The 15315-nt window shown below is 44.6% G+C and overlaps 1 protein-coding gene across 1 annotated transcript in view; it reads left to right on the forward strand.

Annotated features, from left to right (window-relative positions):
* The first annotated feature begins 2352 nt into the window (after nt 1-2352).
* The window catches only part of Usp31 (ubiquitin specific peptidase 31), a 63341-nt gene continuing 50378 nt past the window's right edge, over nt 2353-15315 (forward strand). Inside the window, exon 1 of the mRNA XM_021640639.2 lies at nt 2353-3131. Coding sequence (XP_021496314.1) covers nt 2517-3131 — 615 coding nt within the window. The 5' untranslated portion in view covers nt 2353-2516. The remainder of the gene's footprint in view (nt 3132-15315) is intronic.

The raw sequence follows: 15315 nt of genomic DNA on the forward strand, positions 1-15315 counted from the left end.
GACCCATAAGCCTAGACTTTTATAGGAGGAACTTGGAAAGGCAGTTCTCACATATCCTTCCGGGAGTTTAGGTGTAATTTAGATATACTCTTGCAATAACTGAGTTTCCTGAATGAGTAAGATGGGCGAGGGTCTTGCGGGTTGAGCCTACAGTTCACTGAAAATGACTGTAGTGTCTTAAACGAAGACGACTCCCACACGCTCGTATATTTGAATGCTTGGTCTCTAATTAGTAGAACTATTTTGGGTTTTGGTAAGAACTAGGAGATGTTGCCTTGTTGGAGGAGGTGTGTCGTTGTGGGTGAGCTTTGAGTTGTCAGAAGCCCACACCAAGCCCAGGCTGTCTCTGTCTCCCCTCACACGCATGCACACACATTCTTGTTTTGCCTCTCATTCTCTCTGCCTCCAATCTTTGGATAAGATGTAAGCTCTCAGCCACTGCTTCAGCATCATGCTTCCCACAATGATAATCCGGGACTAACTCTCTGAAACCGTAAGCAAGCCCTTGATTAAGTGCTTTCTTTTATAAGTTGCCTTAGTCACAGTGTATCTTCAGGGCAATAGAAAAATAACTAAGATAGTATGTTGAATAGTAAGTTCATTGTATGTTGAATTCCAACAGGGTCAAGTCAAGTCTATGGCCAAAAGGTACTTACTAAGAGAGTCTGCAAGAAATGAAGGCAAGGTTTTAGAGGCGAAGAGAGGTAAATTGAGTGAGGAAGTGCGAGGAAAGATACCCGAAGCAGATGTATCTGCTTGGGCAAAGGTTCTCAATCAGGATCAAACCACTAGGAGCAGCAAGTATGTGTGCCAAGGTGGAGGGCATCAGGCTTCAGCTTCTGTTGTGAACAAATGGCTTTCTTTCTGATGTTTCGAGGAGCCTGCGGTACAGTCAGGCTAGATGTTTTGATTATGAAGTAGAAGTGGAGTTGGTTTGAACCTATTCAGAGCAAACCAAGAACATCTTTACAGGGTATGATACTTAATATTGTGTAGTCTAGAGTCCCAACTGCTTACTTTGAGATGGGTGCAGGGTGGCCTTTCTATTTTTAAAATGTTATGGGCTTCCTTTCCCAATATCTCCATTTGGCAGTAAGCAGGACTCAGGCCAATCTCTCAGCAAAGAGAACATACAAAGGGAAAGATTAGAAACCAGAAGATTTTAAGAGGAAGGCAGCCTTAAGGCACACTGTTCTCCCATGCACTATTTTTTTTTTTTTAATTGAACCAACACTTAAAAATAGAATTTCCACCTTCTCTCTAGAAATCAGATGACCTGGCAACACCACGTCCCCATTCTCACATGAGGACAACTAACTGGAGGTGAGTGGCAGCCATCCCTTTAGAAGAATGTTAATTAGCCGTTTGCCACTCTCCACAACATTTCTTGTATTCCCAAGTCACATGAAGTGTGACCTGATCAGCAGCTGACTGACCTTTCACCTTTGTTCATGTGAATGACTCATCTGGGGATAGTAGTGGGTCTGTGACCCTTGGTTTAAAGGTTAAGACTTTGAGTCAAACTTGGGCTTAACTGAGCTATCAAAGGCATTGGGTTGAAGGTTAAAGCAGGTATTCCATGCTTGACATATCGTGTTGAATGCAAAGGGTATCATGAATGAGTACCTGCTGAGCGTGTGAGCTGTAGGAAGGCAAGCGGAAACCCAGTTTCGTTCTTGTAGCATCCTTAGCGTTTAGTTCGGTATTTGACACAGCAAGTGTTCAGTAGCTATTGAATGAATGAATGAATGAATGAATGAATGAGTGCACGAGTGCTCAGTGGATGGCGTGAATGATGGGAGAGGTCAGCGGACTTACAGGCTGATTTTTACAAAACTTTTCACTAAGGCAATTCTAATACTACTAGTTTGCTGGGACCCCCAAGGTACACCCTGGAAGAAAAGCCCATCAGAATGTGCCAGCTCCGTGACCACGTTCGGGTGGGTGGTACCTACGCGGCAGTCCCTCGGGAGCCAGGCGGGGTTAATATCCCTAGGGCAAGACAAAGCTACGTCCAGCAGCTCCCTCGCGCCCTGCTAAGAGGCAGCTCGATTTTCATACTTTCTCTAGGTCTCTTTCCTGGGATCAGCAAAGACTGAGACCCACCCCCAAAACCCACCTCCTAGCGCCTGCCCAGCCTGTAGGACCGTGCCCATACCAAACATGGCCGGTGTTGAGCTTCAGCACGCAGAACCACGCCCGGAACCTGGAGCCCCGGAGCCGGGCTTCAGGGACAACGCCGTTCCCACAGTCAACATGGCGGCGTCACGGCTTCAGTGTGGGGCGGGGCCGCGAGGCGAGCGAGTCACGTGAGCCGCCCACTGGGGCGGCCGCGCGCGCACGCGCGCCCCTCAGCCGCTTAGCTCTCGCTGGCTGCCTCCGAGGCGCTTTTAAGGTGGTGTGGGGCGCGAAGCCCCCGGGCGCGGGGAGGCGCGGGCGGCGGGATGCGGCGGCGGCCGTGGCGGGGTCGCGGTCCGGGCGGACGGGCGCGGTGATGAACGTCGGCAGCCGGCGCCATGTCCAAGGTAACGGCGCCCGGGCCCGGGCCGCCGGTGGCGGCGGGCGGGAAGGAGAAGCGCTCGTTCAGCAAGCGGCTGTTCCGGAGCGGCCGCACGGGGGGCGGCGGCGGCGCCGGGGGCCCCGGGCCGGCCGCGCCCTCGTCGCCGTCGTCGGCGCGCTCGGTGGGCAGCTTCATGAGCCGCGTCCTCAAGACGCTGTCCACGCTCTCGCACCTCAGCTCCGAGGGCGCCGCCCCGGACCGCGGCGGCCTCCGCAGCTGCTTCCCGCCCGGCCCGGCCTCCGCGCCCACGCCGCCGCCGTGCCCGCCGCCGCCCGCCTCGCCCGCGCCGCCCGCCTGCGCCTCGGAGCCGGTGCCCGGCGTGGCGGGGCTCCGCAACCACGGCAACACGTGCTTCATGAACGCCACGCTGCAGTGCCTCAGTAACACCGAGCTCTTCGCCGAGTACCTGGCCCTGGGCCAGTACCGGGCGGCCCGGCCGGAGCCCTCGGAGCCGGAGCAGCCGGCGGCCCGCGGCCCGCACGGCCAGGGCGAGGTCACCGAGCAGCTGGCACACCTGGTGCGGGCGCTCTGGACCCTGGAGTACACCCCGCAGCACAGCCGAGACTTCAAGGTGAGCCCGGTGGGGGACCCCTGGAGCGCGGGCGCCTTCTTGGGCTCCCCCCTCTTCAGGCCGGGAGGATTTCTGCTCTGGATGCTCAGAGTTCTGGAAGATAACCCAGATGACAAAGGAACGGGTTCCTCCCACCGTTCACGCGTCCAGCTTGTCTTCGAGCCCGGGACACAGGCGCCAGGTTCCGTGCTCCGCCTTGGGGATGGATGCTGCCAGGAGCAAGACCCTGCCTTCACGGAACTGCAGTGTTTGGAGCGGGTATTGGTGGAAGAGTATCCGCCTGGGTTCGAATCCCCCTTCTTCTTTCCTAGCAAATCACCGGGCCTCTTTATGCTTCTGTTTACCTGGTACTTATTCATAGCAAGTTGACAGGTTTCATTGGACGCTGAGATTACCCAGTTTGGGCACTTTTAGGGGGTTCGTGGGGATCAGTGAAATGCTTCAGCTCTGTCTGGTACCGTATGTGCAAATTACTCCTTTTTTTTTCATTCTTAAGTAAGATGAACCAAGTGTTCTCAGTACTTCGAAGAAGGCAGAACCTGATGATGTAGTGGATGAAGAGGTGGTCCTGGCCTTGGTTTGCAGCTGCTGGCGGAGCTGCCTGTGTAGTGAGGGGATGAGATTGGGGAGAAGAGAAGTTTGCAGGGTCTAGATGGTAAGGGTCATTTAGGCTGTCCTAAGGAGTTGAGTTTTTACTGCAAGCTGAACAGGGAGATGATTGGAGATTGTATAAGGGATACTTTGAGGTGGGACATGGATAGGAGAATGAAGTTGAATAATGAAAAATATCAGTTTCCGTTCCCTTTATCATTTCCTTGTGCTTAGAACCCCTCAGGTTGATGTTTGGCCCACTTTTTTGTTTGTTTGTTTGTTTTTAAACACAGCTGTCTCACCATCATGTACATCCAGCCTTCTTTCATTTTTGAGACAGGGTCCCACTATGTAGTCCAGGGCTGACTTTCAACTTGAGATCTTCCTGACAGCCTCCTGTGTGCCAGGATCAACCTCTCCTACCCCACTCCTCTTTAAAAAACAAAACAAAACAAAACAAAACAAAAAATGTTCAGAGACTTTGGTAGTCAACATTAAGTTTATTACAAAAGTATTTATGTGTGTATGTCTTTGTGGCACTGTGTGTAGAGGTCAGGACAATTGTGGAGACAGTTCTCTTTTTCCGTCTTTATGTAGATTTTGGGGATTGAACTCAAGTTGTCAGGTTTACCTGCTGAGCCATCTTTTCAACCTAACAATAGCTAAATGTAATAAGGTTATGCTTTTATTGGATTTTTTTTCATTTGTCTTCTATTTATGGCAAGTGGTACTGGTTTTCCATTGGTGCTATCAAGTTTCTCTCTAAAATACATTTCTCCAAGTACTGATTGGATTGCAGGACTTATGATGATGGAGCAGAAGAGTCTGCTTTGGTTAGGTCCTGCCTTAGAGGAGAAACGCTGCTGTTGCCTACCACTCCCTTTTTAATCAGTTTTGCTTACATTGTATTTATATTGCTTAAAAAGAAAGTGTTTACTGTTTGATCTTGAAATCTTGAATGGGAAATAATAGTCTGAAATAAGGTCTGGAAAAAGACAAAGATTCACGTTAGAGGTCTCAAAGTAAGAAACTAGAACAGCATTTTTATAGGATCTGTCTCCTTTGCTTATAGTTACCCATGGGTAGCCACAACTGTGGGGAAGGTTTCAAGGCACAATCCTAGTGTGAAGTTTGTGGTTTTTTGGTATGTTAGTGTCTTAGCATGTAAACACTGCAGTTGCTTTTAGGAGGTGCTCCTCACTTCTGTATCCGTAAGCTATGAGCTAGGAGAAATGGGTTAGTAATTCTAGATGTGCAGGATTGATTGATAGGCATACTTTGACAAAGTTGAGCACATTCTTCGAAGTCATTTCCATTGCTTTTTATGAGGTTGTGCTCACTTTTGCATCCATTAAGCTACCAACAGAAATGGGTCAATACTTCTAGAATAGAGACTTTGGAGGCGTATTTGGCAAAGTTGAGCATGTTCTTGGAGTCCTCGTTTTTGAAACACTGTAATCTCCTGGACCTTCAGTAGAGTTCAGTGTATATTCTTTGATTCACCTCCCCTTTACTAACAGTTTACTCAGATAGAAATGCATTCACCATTGGAAGGAACATTCCCCAATGAGAGTGCTGAGCAGTAGAAATGTTGAACCGGCTGGCGCAGTAGTCTGGTGGTTCTGTGGTGTCCCAGAAGGTACATAGACCCAGTGCTAACCCACTCTGTTGTCCTTAGCTGTTACTGGGATTTTGGTCTTATGTGTGTTACCTTATGGTTGTCTGACGCTGGCACCTGCAGCACCCTGTGTTCTAGTAGGAAGTCTGGAAGTCATGAGGGAAATAAATGTTCACCTAGGAGCCCCCAGCAGGTGGCCATGAACGCTAGAAGCAGGTGTTTTGGTGTCCTGCTTTAATATAGAAGTTGTGTAGGGTTTTGTCCCTTAGACAGTCACCTAGGTACTTCATAACAGGACACTTGTTAGGAGGTGTGATGTTGGGACCTAGTTTCCTTGAGAGCTCCGCTTGCACGTGGACTTGTACATGACTTACATTTATAGTTGAGGATCTTGTTATGAAGCAGATTCTGATCTGTTGTGGGGGAGGGCCTCAGAGTCTGCTTGTCCAACGAGCTCCCAGGTGATGCTGTTGCTGCTATCGGAGGACTGTACTTTGAGTAATAGTGGGCTCCAAAGAGCAGATGAGAGGACATCAGTGAACAGGAGGCACAAAGGTTTCCTGGGCCAGGTAGTGATGAGGGGGAGTGTGAAATTGCGTGTGCTTTGGGGAGACAGTGAGGCACTAGGTAGCTGGCTGTACCAGAGCCAGCCACAGTGGTGCGGACGGCCTTGGGGAAGTGTGTCGTAAAGAAATTATGGAGGCTTTGTGGGCTGCTTTGGGCTTTCTCCTGGGAACTTGGGAGCGAGGGCTGATAAAAGTAGTAGAATTTCTGTCTGTCTGTCTTCCTTCCTTCTCTTGCCTCTTCCTCTTTCTCCCTCTCTCTGTCTCTTGCTGTCTGTGGAGAATTGGTTTTATGGCTTCCTTTTTTTGCTGAATATGATTTCGAACATAAAAGAAATTGGAGATAGATGAGAGGCCTATCTGTTCCTGCCCTCCTGGCTGTTTGTGGCCATCGTGGATAATTATTTGTATATTTTTCATATTCAAGTAGCTCACTGAAACCCAGAGCCCTCCTCTGTTCTTGGCTCCAGGAAGGTATCACCTGATTGTAGCTGGCAGAGGAGATAGAACCAATTTGCCCTTTTGGTTTTGCTGTGGATTTGAGTATGATTTTTATCATGTTAAACCTTCTGGCTTAGTCATCTTTCTCTGTGTAAGTTTTCAGTTAGAATTCTTCCTTCTAACCTCATTGATTTGCACTTAAGGAACTTGGCAAGTAAATGTGGTTTTGGTCTTGTTTTTTTTTTTAATTTATTTTTATTTTTAATTTTTGCTTCTGGTTGCACTATGGTTGCAAACATTGAGTTTTATTTGCTAGCGTGACAAAATGACTAGTCCAGTTTTGATATGCTTCAAGAAACATCTCTAGCTGCAGCCTGTGTCTTTTTATTTTGTTTTAAGCATATACCTTCTCATGGTCTTAGAGCACTGGTTTGTGATCAGAGCATTTTTCCGTTTTCTGTGCCACAGATCTCGCACCTGCTGGGACATTTGTCTGTTTGGAGACATACTTGGTTGTTACACATGGGATGTGAGTGCTGCTGGCATCTAGTGGGTAGATTTCAGGGATTCTGTATGTTGCAGATTATTCAGCCCAAGATATCAGTAGTGCTGAGATGGAGAAGCAGTTTGTCTGTCCTCAGCACAGACTTCCATTACTTTCCCAGACTCTAGCCAATTTACCTTGTAGATTTGGTGTTTGTGAATATATACACCACACAAGAGTAAAACTGGGACTTGATCCTTGTGCCACTTCTTTTATAAAACAGTAAATAAATGATTTTGAAATCTTTCTTTTTTAAAACAGTGAAGTAAATAAATGATTTTGAAATCTAAATACTCATTCTGGTGTTTTAAGGGGAAATCAGTGTATTGCTTGATTTTCAGGATCATGAGTATTCAGGTTCTTTATGAAAGCCTTTTCATTTCTAGTACTTAGTTCTCTTTGTAACAAGTGGGAAAAAAAATTACAGATGGGCACCTTTTAGCCAAGGTAGGTAAGTGTTATAGTCCCAGTCTTCAAACCATGCTCCCAAAGAGTAACTGTAGCAGAGGGATCTACTGATAGAAGAACTCTGCAGACTTCTTCCAAGTTTGCAGTAATCAGAAACACTTGGGCCTGGGGTGCCCTTATCAGCACAACCACTGACGTGATAGGGCTCAGCAGAGCGCTTGAGCAGACCTAGTGGACTTGCTGAGACAAGCAGCATTTTTTTCCTCTGAGACTGTGGTACGAAATTGTAGTGAAAATAAGGTCATCTGCCGCCAGCTTTGAATGTATGCCATTGCTCCTGAGGCTCAGATACTTTCGGAAATTGTGCTTAAAAACAACCCTTACAGGCTCTTTAAATGCATGAGCTGATGTATACCACTTATCAGGCACAGGAAGCAGGAAAGAAATTGCCAAAGAACGACAGTTGGGGAATAAAATACACAGGCAATTATAGAACTCCATGTTTGCAGATGTTCTGGTACTTTCTGCTATTAAAATACACAGACTGGGTGATTTTTTTTTTTTTTCTTTTTTTGAGACAGGGTTTCTCTATGTAGCCTTGGCTCTCCTGGACTTGCTGTGTAGACTATGCTGGTCTCAAACTCACAGAGATCTGCCTGCCTCTTGCCTTTCCAAGTGCTGGAATTACAGGTGTGCTCCTCCATGGCCAGGCTAAACTGGGTGATTTCTAAGAAATTTATTTCTTAAAATTATGGAGATGGGGAATCCCAATGTTGAGGGGCCCACATCTGGCAAAAGAGGATTCTTCTTCTGTCATCCTATGGCAGAAGATGAATGGTCAGGAGACTGAGGCGAGCTTGTGTGTTTGCAGGGGGATGAGGAAGGAGGGTGTAATGGGATATAAACTTGCTCTTTTATCAGGAACCTACTCCTTTGGTAGTGACATTTATCCATTTTTTATATTAACTATATTTTTTATATTAATTATTCACTTTGTATCCCAGCTGTAGCCCCCTCCTTCATTCTCTCCCAATGCCACCCTCCCTCCCTCATCTCCTCCCATACCCTTCTCCAAGTCCACTGATAGGGGAGGTCTTCCTCCCCTTCCATCTGACCCTAGCTTATCAGGTCTCATCAGGACTGGCTGCATTGTCCTCCTCTATGGCCAGACAAGGCTGCTCCCTCCTCAGGGGGAGGTGATCAAAGAGCCAGCCCCTGAGTTCATGCCAGAGACAGTCCCTGTTTCCCTTACTAGGGAACCCACTTGGAGACTGAGCTGCCATGGCTACATCTGAGCAGGGGTTCTAGGTTATCTCCATGATTGGTCCTTGGTTGGAGTAAGATGATCAATCCACACTCAGAAAGACAAACGGGATGGACATTGGAAGAAGGAGAAAACAGGAAACAGGACAGGAGCCTACCACAGAGGGCCTCTGAAAGACTTTACCCAGCAGTGTATCAAAGCAGGTGCTGAGACTCACAACCAGCTTTGGGCAGAGTGCAGATAATCTTATGAAAGCAGGGGAGATAGTAAGACCTGGAGGGAGCAGGTGCTCCACAAGGAGAACAACAGAACCAAAAAATCTGGGCACAGGGGTATTTTCTGAGACTGATACTCCAACATTTATCCATTTTTGAGGGCTGGTTCCTTGTGCCTAATTGCCTCTTAAAGATCTTAGTGTTTGTATTGGGGATTACATTACAGGAGCTTTGGGGGTCATGTTTAAAATATGGCATCTGACTTAAGCTACATCACATCTGCTCAATTACTGTGTTTAAAGGAGCTAGTTTAGGTGAAAGGTTGGGAATACAGGATTTAGTGTGAAGATTATGGAGCAGAGTTCTTGCTCTTAGAGGATCCATCTGTTACAGTTGAAAGCGATTTTGAACTACTAATGGAAGGTTGAGTAGGAGTTCAGAGAAGGACCCGATTGTAAGCTGAAATATAATCTGAAGACTCATTCATCTTTTAATTCACTGTCAGCAGTTAACACTTCTACAAATCAGAGTTCCTGACACTGTGCTAGCTAGTGTTTGGTTATATAGTGTTTAAATAAAATGATACAGAAATAGTAAAATAAAGAAGGCCATAGGCAACAAGATTTCTTCTCAGAACTTGTCACAGAGGAGGCAGATATTAGCCAATGAATACTGACAAATAAGAAATTTTAAATCCTAAGAACTAAGAAGAAGATAAGGTACATGAGTGAAAATAATGAGTTTGGTCAGAAGGGGTTGGGAGGAAAATGGACTCAAAAGGTTATATTATTGGAAAGACCTGGAGGTGCATTTAGAAGTCTGACAGGTCTTGTTTGCAGTTCAAGGAGGCAGAAGGAAAGTGGTAGAGATGAGATTTGAAAGAGATAGGTCTCACTGGGCCATACAGGCCACGATGAAGTATTTAGATTTATCCTGAGCAAAGGCTGGTTGTTCCTGGTTTCAAACAGTGTTCTGGCATGATTGTGTTCAAATGTGAACTGCTCATTCCTCCTATTGAATAGACAGAATAGAAGCTTGGAGAGCAGGCTTTTGTGATGGCCTGGTGAAAATACTGGGGAGAGGAAATGGAGAATGGGGCTGGATTTGAGACACACGTAGAGATAGACTGCTTTTCTCATCCTTGTCAAAATTCAGTTATGCACATGTCCAAGCTCTATTCAGTTCTGCTGTTCTATGATTATCTTAATGTCGGTGCCACACTTTTGATTACTAACGTGTAGTAAGTGTGAAGATCAGGTGTGATTCTTTCACCTTTATCTTTTTCAAGATCTTTTTGGCTTCAGAGTCTCTTGATATTTTGTATGAACTTAAGGACTTTTATTTCTGGAAAAAAAAAGTTGTTTGAATTTTGATAGGGATTGCATTGCACCTGTAGATTCCTTTGGGTAGAGTATCATTGTAACAATACTGAATTTTCCAGTTCATAAAAATGGGAGTGCTCCATCTATTTATGCCATTTCTTGTTTCTTTCAGCTGTGTTTTGTATGTTTGGTGTAGTTTTCTTTCTTTTTTTTTTTCTGCCTTCTTGATTAAAACTGATATTTTATTCTCAATGATGCTATTGTAAGTGGAATAGCTCTTTTTGGTTTGAGGATGGAATCCAGGGCCTTGCACATACCAAACAGATTTTCTGCTGTTGAATTAAGAGCTACACTCTCAGCTGCATAAGTAGACTTGCTGATTTCTTTTTTTGGATTGCTTATTAATAGTGTATAAAAGTATGTAACTGACTTTGGCATGTTGATTCTGTATCCTGCAACTCTGCGAGTTAATTTATTAAGTTTAGCAGATTTTCCTGGTGTCTATAGTTTTCCACATAAAAGGTGATATCATTCCTGAACAGAGAGATTGGCTTCTTTCCAATTTTTATTTTATTTTTACTCTGCTTTGCTTTACCTTTTCAGGCTTCTACCACTAGCATGATTGCCCCTGTCCTGGAGCAGTTTTCTCCCCCCTCCCCCTTGATTTTTCTTTTTAATCCTGTTTTGTTGAATGTTTCTTTTCTGTATCAGTTTGAGATGTCCCTGCCTCCCTGCTCCCTCAGTTTGTTAATGTGCGCTACTTTCCATTGCTTGATATTTAGTATGTTGAACCTTCCTTTCACAGCAAGAATAAATCCCACGTCGTCATGCTAGTTACTCAGATTTTGATACTAGTCCTACTCCTCTACTTATCTTGAGACCTTGAGGCTTAACATCTCTGGGCTTCACTTCCTCGTCTGTAGTGAGGAGATGACAGTATGTCTGCTTCCTAAGCCTGTTTTGGAATAAATGAGAGAAGGACCTGGCAGGGGCCTGCACACAATGCTCAGCAAGTGCTGACAGATGCTATTGTTCTCATCCAACCTTAGATCACCCTGCTTCCAAACAGAAGGCCTCTTTAGCATTTGATGTTGTATTTATGAATGTTACATTCTGTTTCATCAGTTGTATTGATATCAAATATTGCTTATTCTCCTTCATGCTCTTTGTTAAAAGTTCTTTTATCAAGTTAAAAAAAAGTTATTTTGTGTGAATTTTAATGTTAAATATCTATGTTAATTTGGGGCAGAACTACACTTGCCTGCCATTGACAAAAGCAGTAGCCTTCAAATGTAAATTAATAGCTATGTAGTGAGAAAGCCTTCATCAGCTAATAACTGAGAAGAAATTGAGGTAGTAAAAAACCTTATGTTCCCCCAAAAGTATAACAGGATCGGAGGCATTTTTTAATACATTCTTCATAGGACCAGATAATTCCTCTGTTGTGTGAACTGTTGAACAACAGAGATAAGGGGATTCAGATTTCTGAACCCATTGTTATTTTACCCCCCAGCTCCTTGTGTGTTGAGTTCCTGCTCCTGGTTTGTGGAATGTGCACACTGTTGGTTCTTGTGAACTGAGGAAGCCACTGAGGACTGCTTGCAGACTAGACTCTGTTAACTGTGGATGTGCTGCTGCTGATGGCTGCCAGGTCTGTTGTAGACTTGGGTCAGACCTCACATGAGGCTTTAAACTTTCAAAGAGCAGGGAGGAAATCAGAAGATGGAGTGGCAGGCCTTAGTACCCACCACTTTATGAGCAAATTAAACCAGAGAATGAATTGCTGTGCAGAAGGATGCAGTTCCTGTCACTGGGCTCCCTGAAGCAGTCTTGTGATAAGGGGCTGCATGCACTGTCCTTCCTTTCATTGCCTGTGTCTTGCTCCTTTCCCTACTTAAATCTGTGAAGATCGTACACTGCAAGGTGAGTTGACAGTGTTTGGCAGCTTCATGGAGAAAAAAATGAGGTAGGAAGAGTTGAAACTCTATGAAGGGTTCTTGAGACAGGTTATCTTGGGATGGCACTTTTCAACACTGGTAAACAAAGTGGAAAATGGTTTTGGAGGTGAGGGGTGAATTCAGTTGTGTTTGAACTTTAGAAACCTAGGCAAAAAACATTTTTAATGCTGTCTGTTGATTGCTTCATTTTCAGGAGCTGTACAAAGTGAATCATTTAAGTGGTTCTCAACCTCTGAGTCTTGACCCCTTTGAGGGGCTGTTGAATGATCTTTTGCAGGAATCGCCTAAGACCATCAGAAAACATGACTCGTAACAGTAGCAAAATCACAGTTAGGAAGCAGCAACAAAAATACTATGGTTGGGGTCACACAACACGAGGAACTGTATTAAAAGGGCAACATTAGGAAGGTTGGGAACCACTGACAGGGAGAAGCTGGCTTGACTGGTCTGCGCATAGAACAAACCTCTTAACCCAAACACAGGTGGCCTCACGCTGATGCTTGGTCCCAGTGAATTGTCTTACATCTTCCTTTGTGTGCTTCCAGCTTTTACTTTGACTCAGCCACTACTGTTTTGATGTTAGTGTGTGGTTTGATGGATTTTTCCTGTCCCTTTATAGTCTTGTCACAATGAGGGGCTACTAAATGGGGCAGTGTTCTCTGTTTGTATAGTTCCCTGCAGCTGTTTCCTATAGTAAAAACTCTGGAAAACAATGACCTCATAGATAATTTCCACATACTCAAAACAAAAATCCAACCTTTTTAGAGTAGTGAAAGAGAAGTCATTAACAACTGAGTAAAACTTGTCATCTGTTGCTTCTTCCTTCAAAATTTGTTTGCTCTGTTATTAATTGTTCATTTGCTGTTCTTCAAATGACTTTTTTCTTCTTCTGTATAACAGACATTTTTGCAGAGAGCACATGTTATCTTGAGTCTTTTGTTGTGTTATGATTGTTTCTTGTCTGTGTGGAAGCCATTGTTCTGTGCCTGCACTGAGGCAGTGCCTAGAGGAACTGGCCAGTCACTGAACATCTGTTGCTTCTTCCCTGTAGTTGTCAAGCTCGGATGGAGCGAACAGTACATCCACAAACAAATAATTCATGCTTTGGAAGATTCCATGGGGCTGGTCAGACAATGACTTTGTTGGTATCTGCTCCTACTAAAAGGAATGTTGGCATTTATTGTCTGATCAGTACATTTTACTTGGCATTCTAAGAGTTAAGAGTTGTCATTCTGTGCATTAAGAATAAGGCATAGCTATCTGGTTTAGGGGAGCATTAAAAAAACAGTCATGGGGCTGGAGAGATGGCTCAGGGACTAAGAGCACTGACTGCTTTTCTAAAAAGACCTGCTTTAATTTCTAGCACCTGAATGAAGCCTCACACTGTTTGCAACTCCAGTCCCCAGGGATATGATTTTTTCTTCTTTCCTTCATGGCCACCAGACATGCATGTATGTATGTAGGAAAGACACCTATACACATAAGTAAGAATTAAAAACAAACATAATCATGAGAATACTTTGTGTGAGTGTGTATTTGTGTGTTTGTGTGTTGAGCTAGATTATTTACAGAGTGATTTCATGCTCAATTTTTAAGTTTTTACAGCAGCTCTGAGAAAGAGGGCTTATTGTTACTCTTAAGGTTTGTTTTGGAATTTGGGATTCTGTGCTAGTGAGCAGGAGAGATAGACTGCAGTTCTGCATGGTTTCTTTGAGCATTAAAGGAGAAAGTACAAGGAAGGTTGGTGTAGAACTGCGGTTCTCAAACTGGTTTGCAGCCTCTTTGGCAAACCCTCTGTCTTCAAAGACATTTACATTACAATTCATAATAGTAGCAAAGTTACAGCTATGAAGTAGCAATGAAAACAATTTTGTGGTTGGAAGCCACCACAACATGAGGAACTGTATTAAAGGGTTGCAGCATTAGGAAGGTTGAGAACTGCTGGTGTAGGAACTAGTTACCCTGTACATGTCACAGAAATGATGACTGGGATAACACAGTTGCTGTCAACCAAAGCCACTCGCGTACCTCCCTGTGGACCCAAACACCCAGAGTGCAGAGATGAAACAGGCTGTTGGAGGCATTCCTCATGCCTGTGTGGTTTTGAGAGTTCTGGGCTTCAGATGTGCTGCCCTCCACTGCCGCACTTTGGTTACCGAACTGCTCTTTCTGGTCCTGGAGTCATCAAGCCACCTTGCAGGTTTCCCGTTGTCATCCCAGCCACAACATTTTTTTTTTTTTGGTGAATCAGATAAGGTTTCAGCAGAGATACTGGTCAAATTTTTAAAATCCTGGAACGTACTCCTCCATGTTACATAAGGTATAACTATCTTTAAAGTTACAGTAGAAATGGAATCAAACGCTGTGTTTTCTATTTGGGTTCTTAGTGAGCTGCCCATTGTTCACACGTGAAGGGCCCTCCCTGGTTTATATGTGTGTTATTGGCATGAAACTTATGCTGATCCAGCTACCAGCTAGGTATACAGTGTTCTGCTGTCAAATGGGTGTCTTAATCTGGGGAGGTAATGACCGTTTTAGGGATTTTTGGACTACGGCATTGTATAATCTTGACTTAAAAACTGCCATTTCTGCAGTTGATGGAGTAGCAGAGAAAAGAGGTGTGGCCTGTGAGGCATGGCTTCCACTAAGGTAAGGGAGCTATTTTGAGGACAGGCATTTGGTAGCTCTTTAGCATACAATTCCAGTTCCTAGTTCTGCCACCTTATGTCTTAGTTATATAATTGCAATAGTCATCCTACTGTCCTCATTTGTACACTCTGCCACTTCCAATTTCGAGTTTGTAATGCTGCCAGATTAGACTTCTTAGAGTTTACTTGCAATTACATCTCAAAAATTATATATTGCCTTTCCTGTTACATACAGAACGCAGTATGTATTTCTTAACATTTAAGCTTCTTCATGATGCAGTCCCTTTATGTTGGGAAACAGTGGAATACAGTCAAAGGGCTGAATAGAGAGTAAGAGAATTTGGTTTAGATCCTCAAGTTGTGGCAAGAGACTCCCCCCACTCAGTTGAGTTTATTTTATGATACTGGTGTATTAGTAATACTTTCTTGCCTGGCATGGTTGACAGGGTTTCTTCTGTGTAGTCTTGGTTGTCCTTGACTCACTTTGTAAACCTGGCTGGCCTCCAATTTACAGAGATCCACCTGCCTCTGCATCCCTGAGCGCTGGGATTATAGGTATATGCCACCGTGCCCAGCTTCTTCTTTTTTAATTAATTAATTAGTTAATTAATT

The sequence above is a fragment of the Meriones unguiculatus genome, chromosome 14 (assembly GCF_030254825.1).
Source record: "Meriones unguiculatus strain TT.TT164.6M chromosome 14, Bangor_MerUng_6.1, whole genome shotgun sequence".
In the NCBI taxonomy this organism is placed as follows: domain Eukaryota; kingdom Metazoa; phylum Chordata; class Mammalia; order Rodentia; family Muridae; genus Meriones; species Meriones unguiculatus.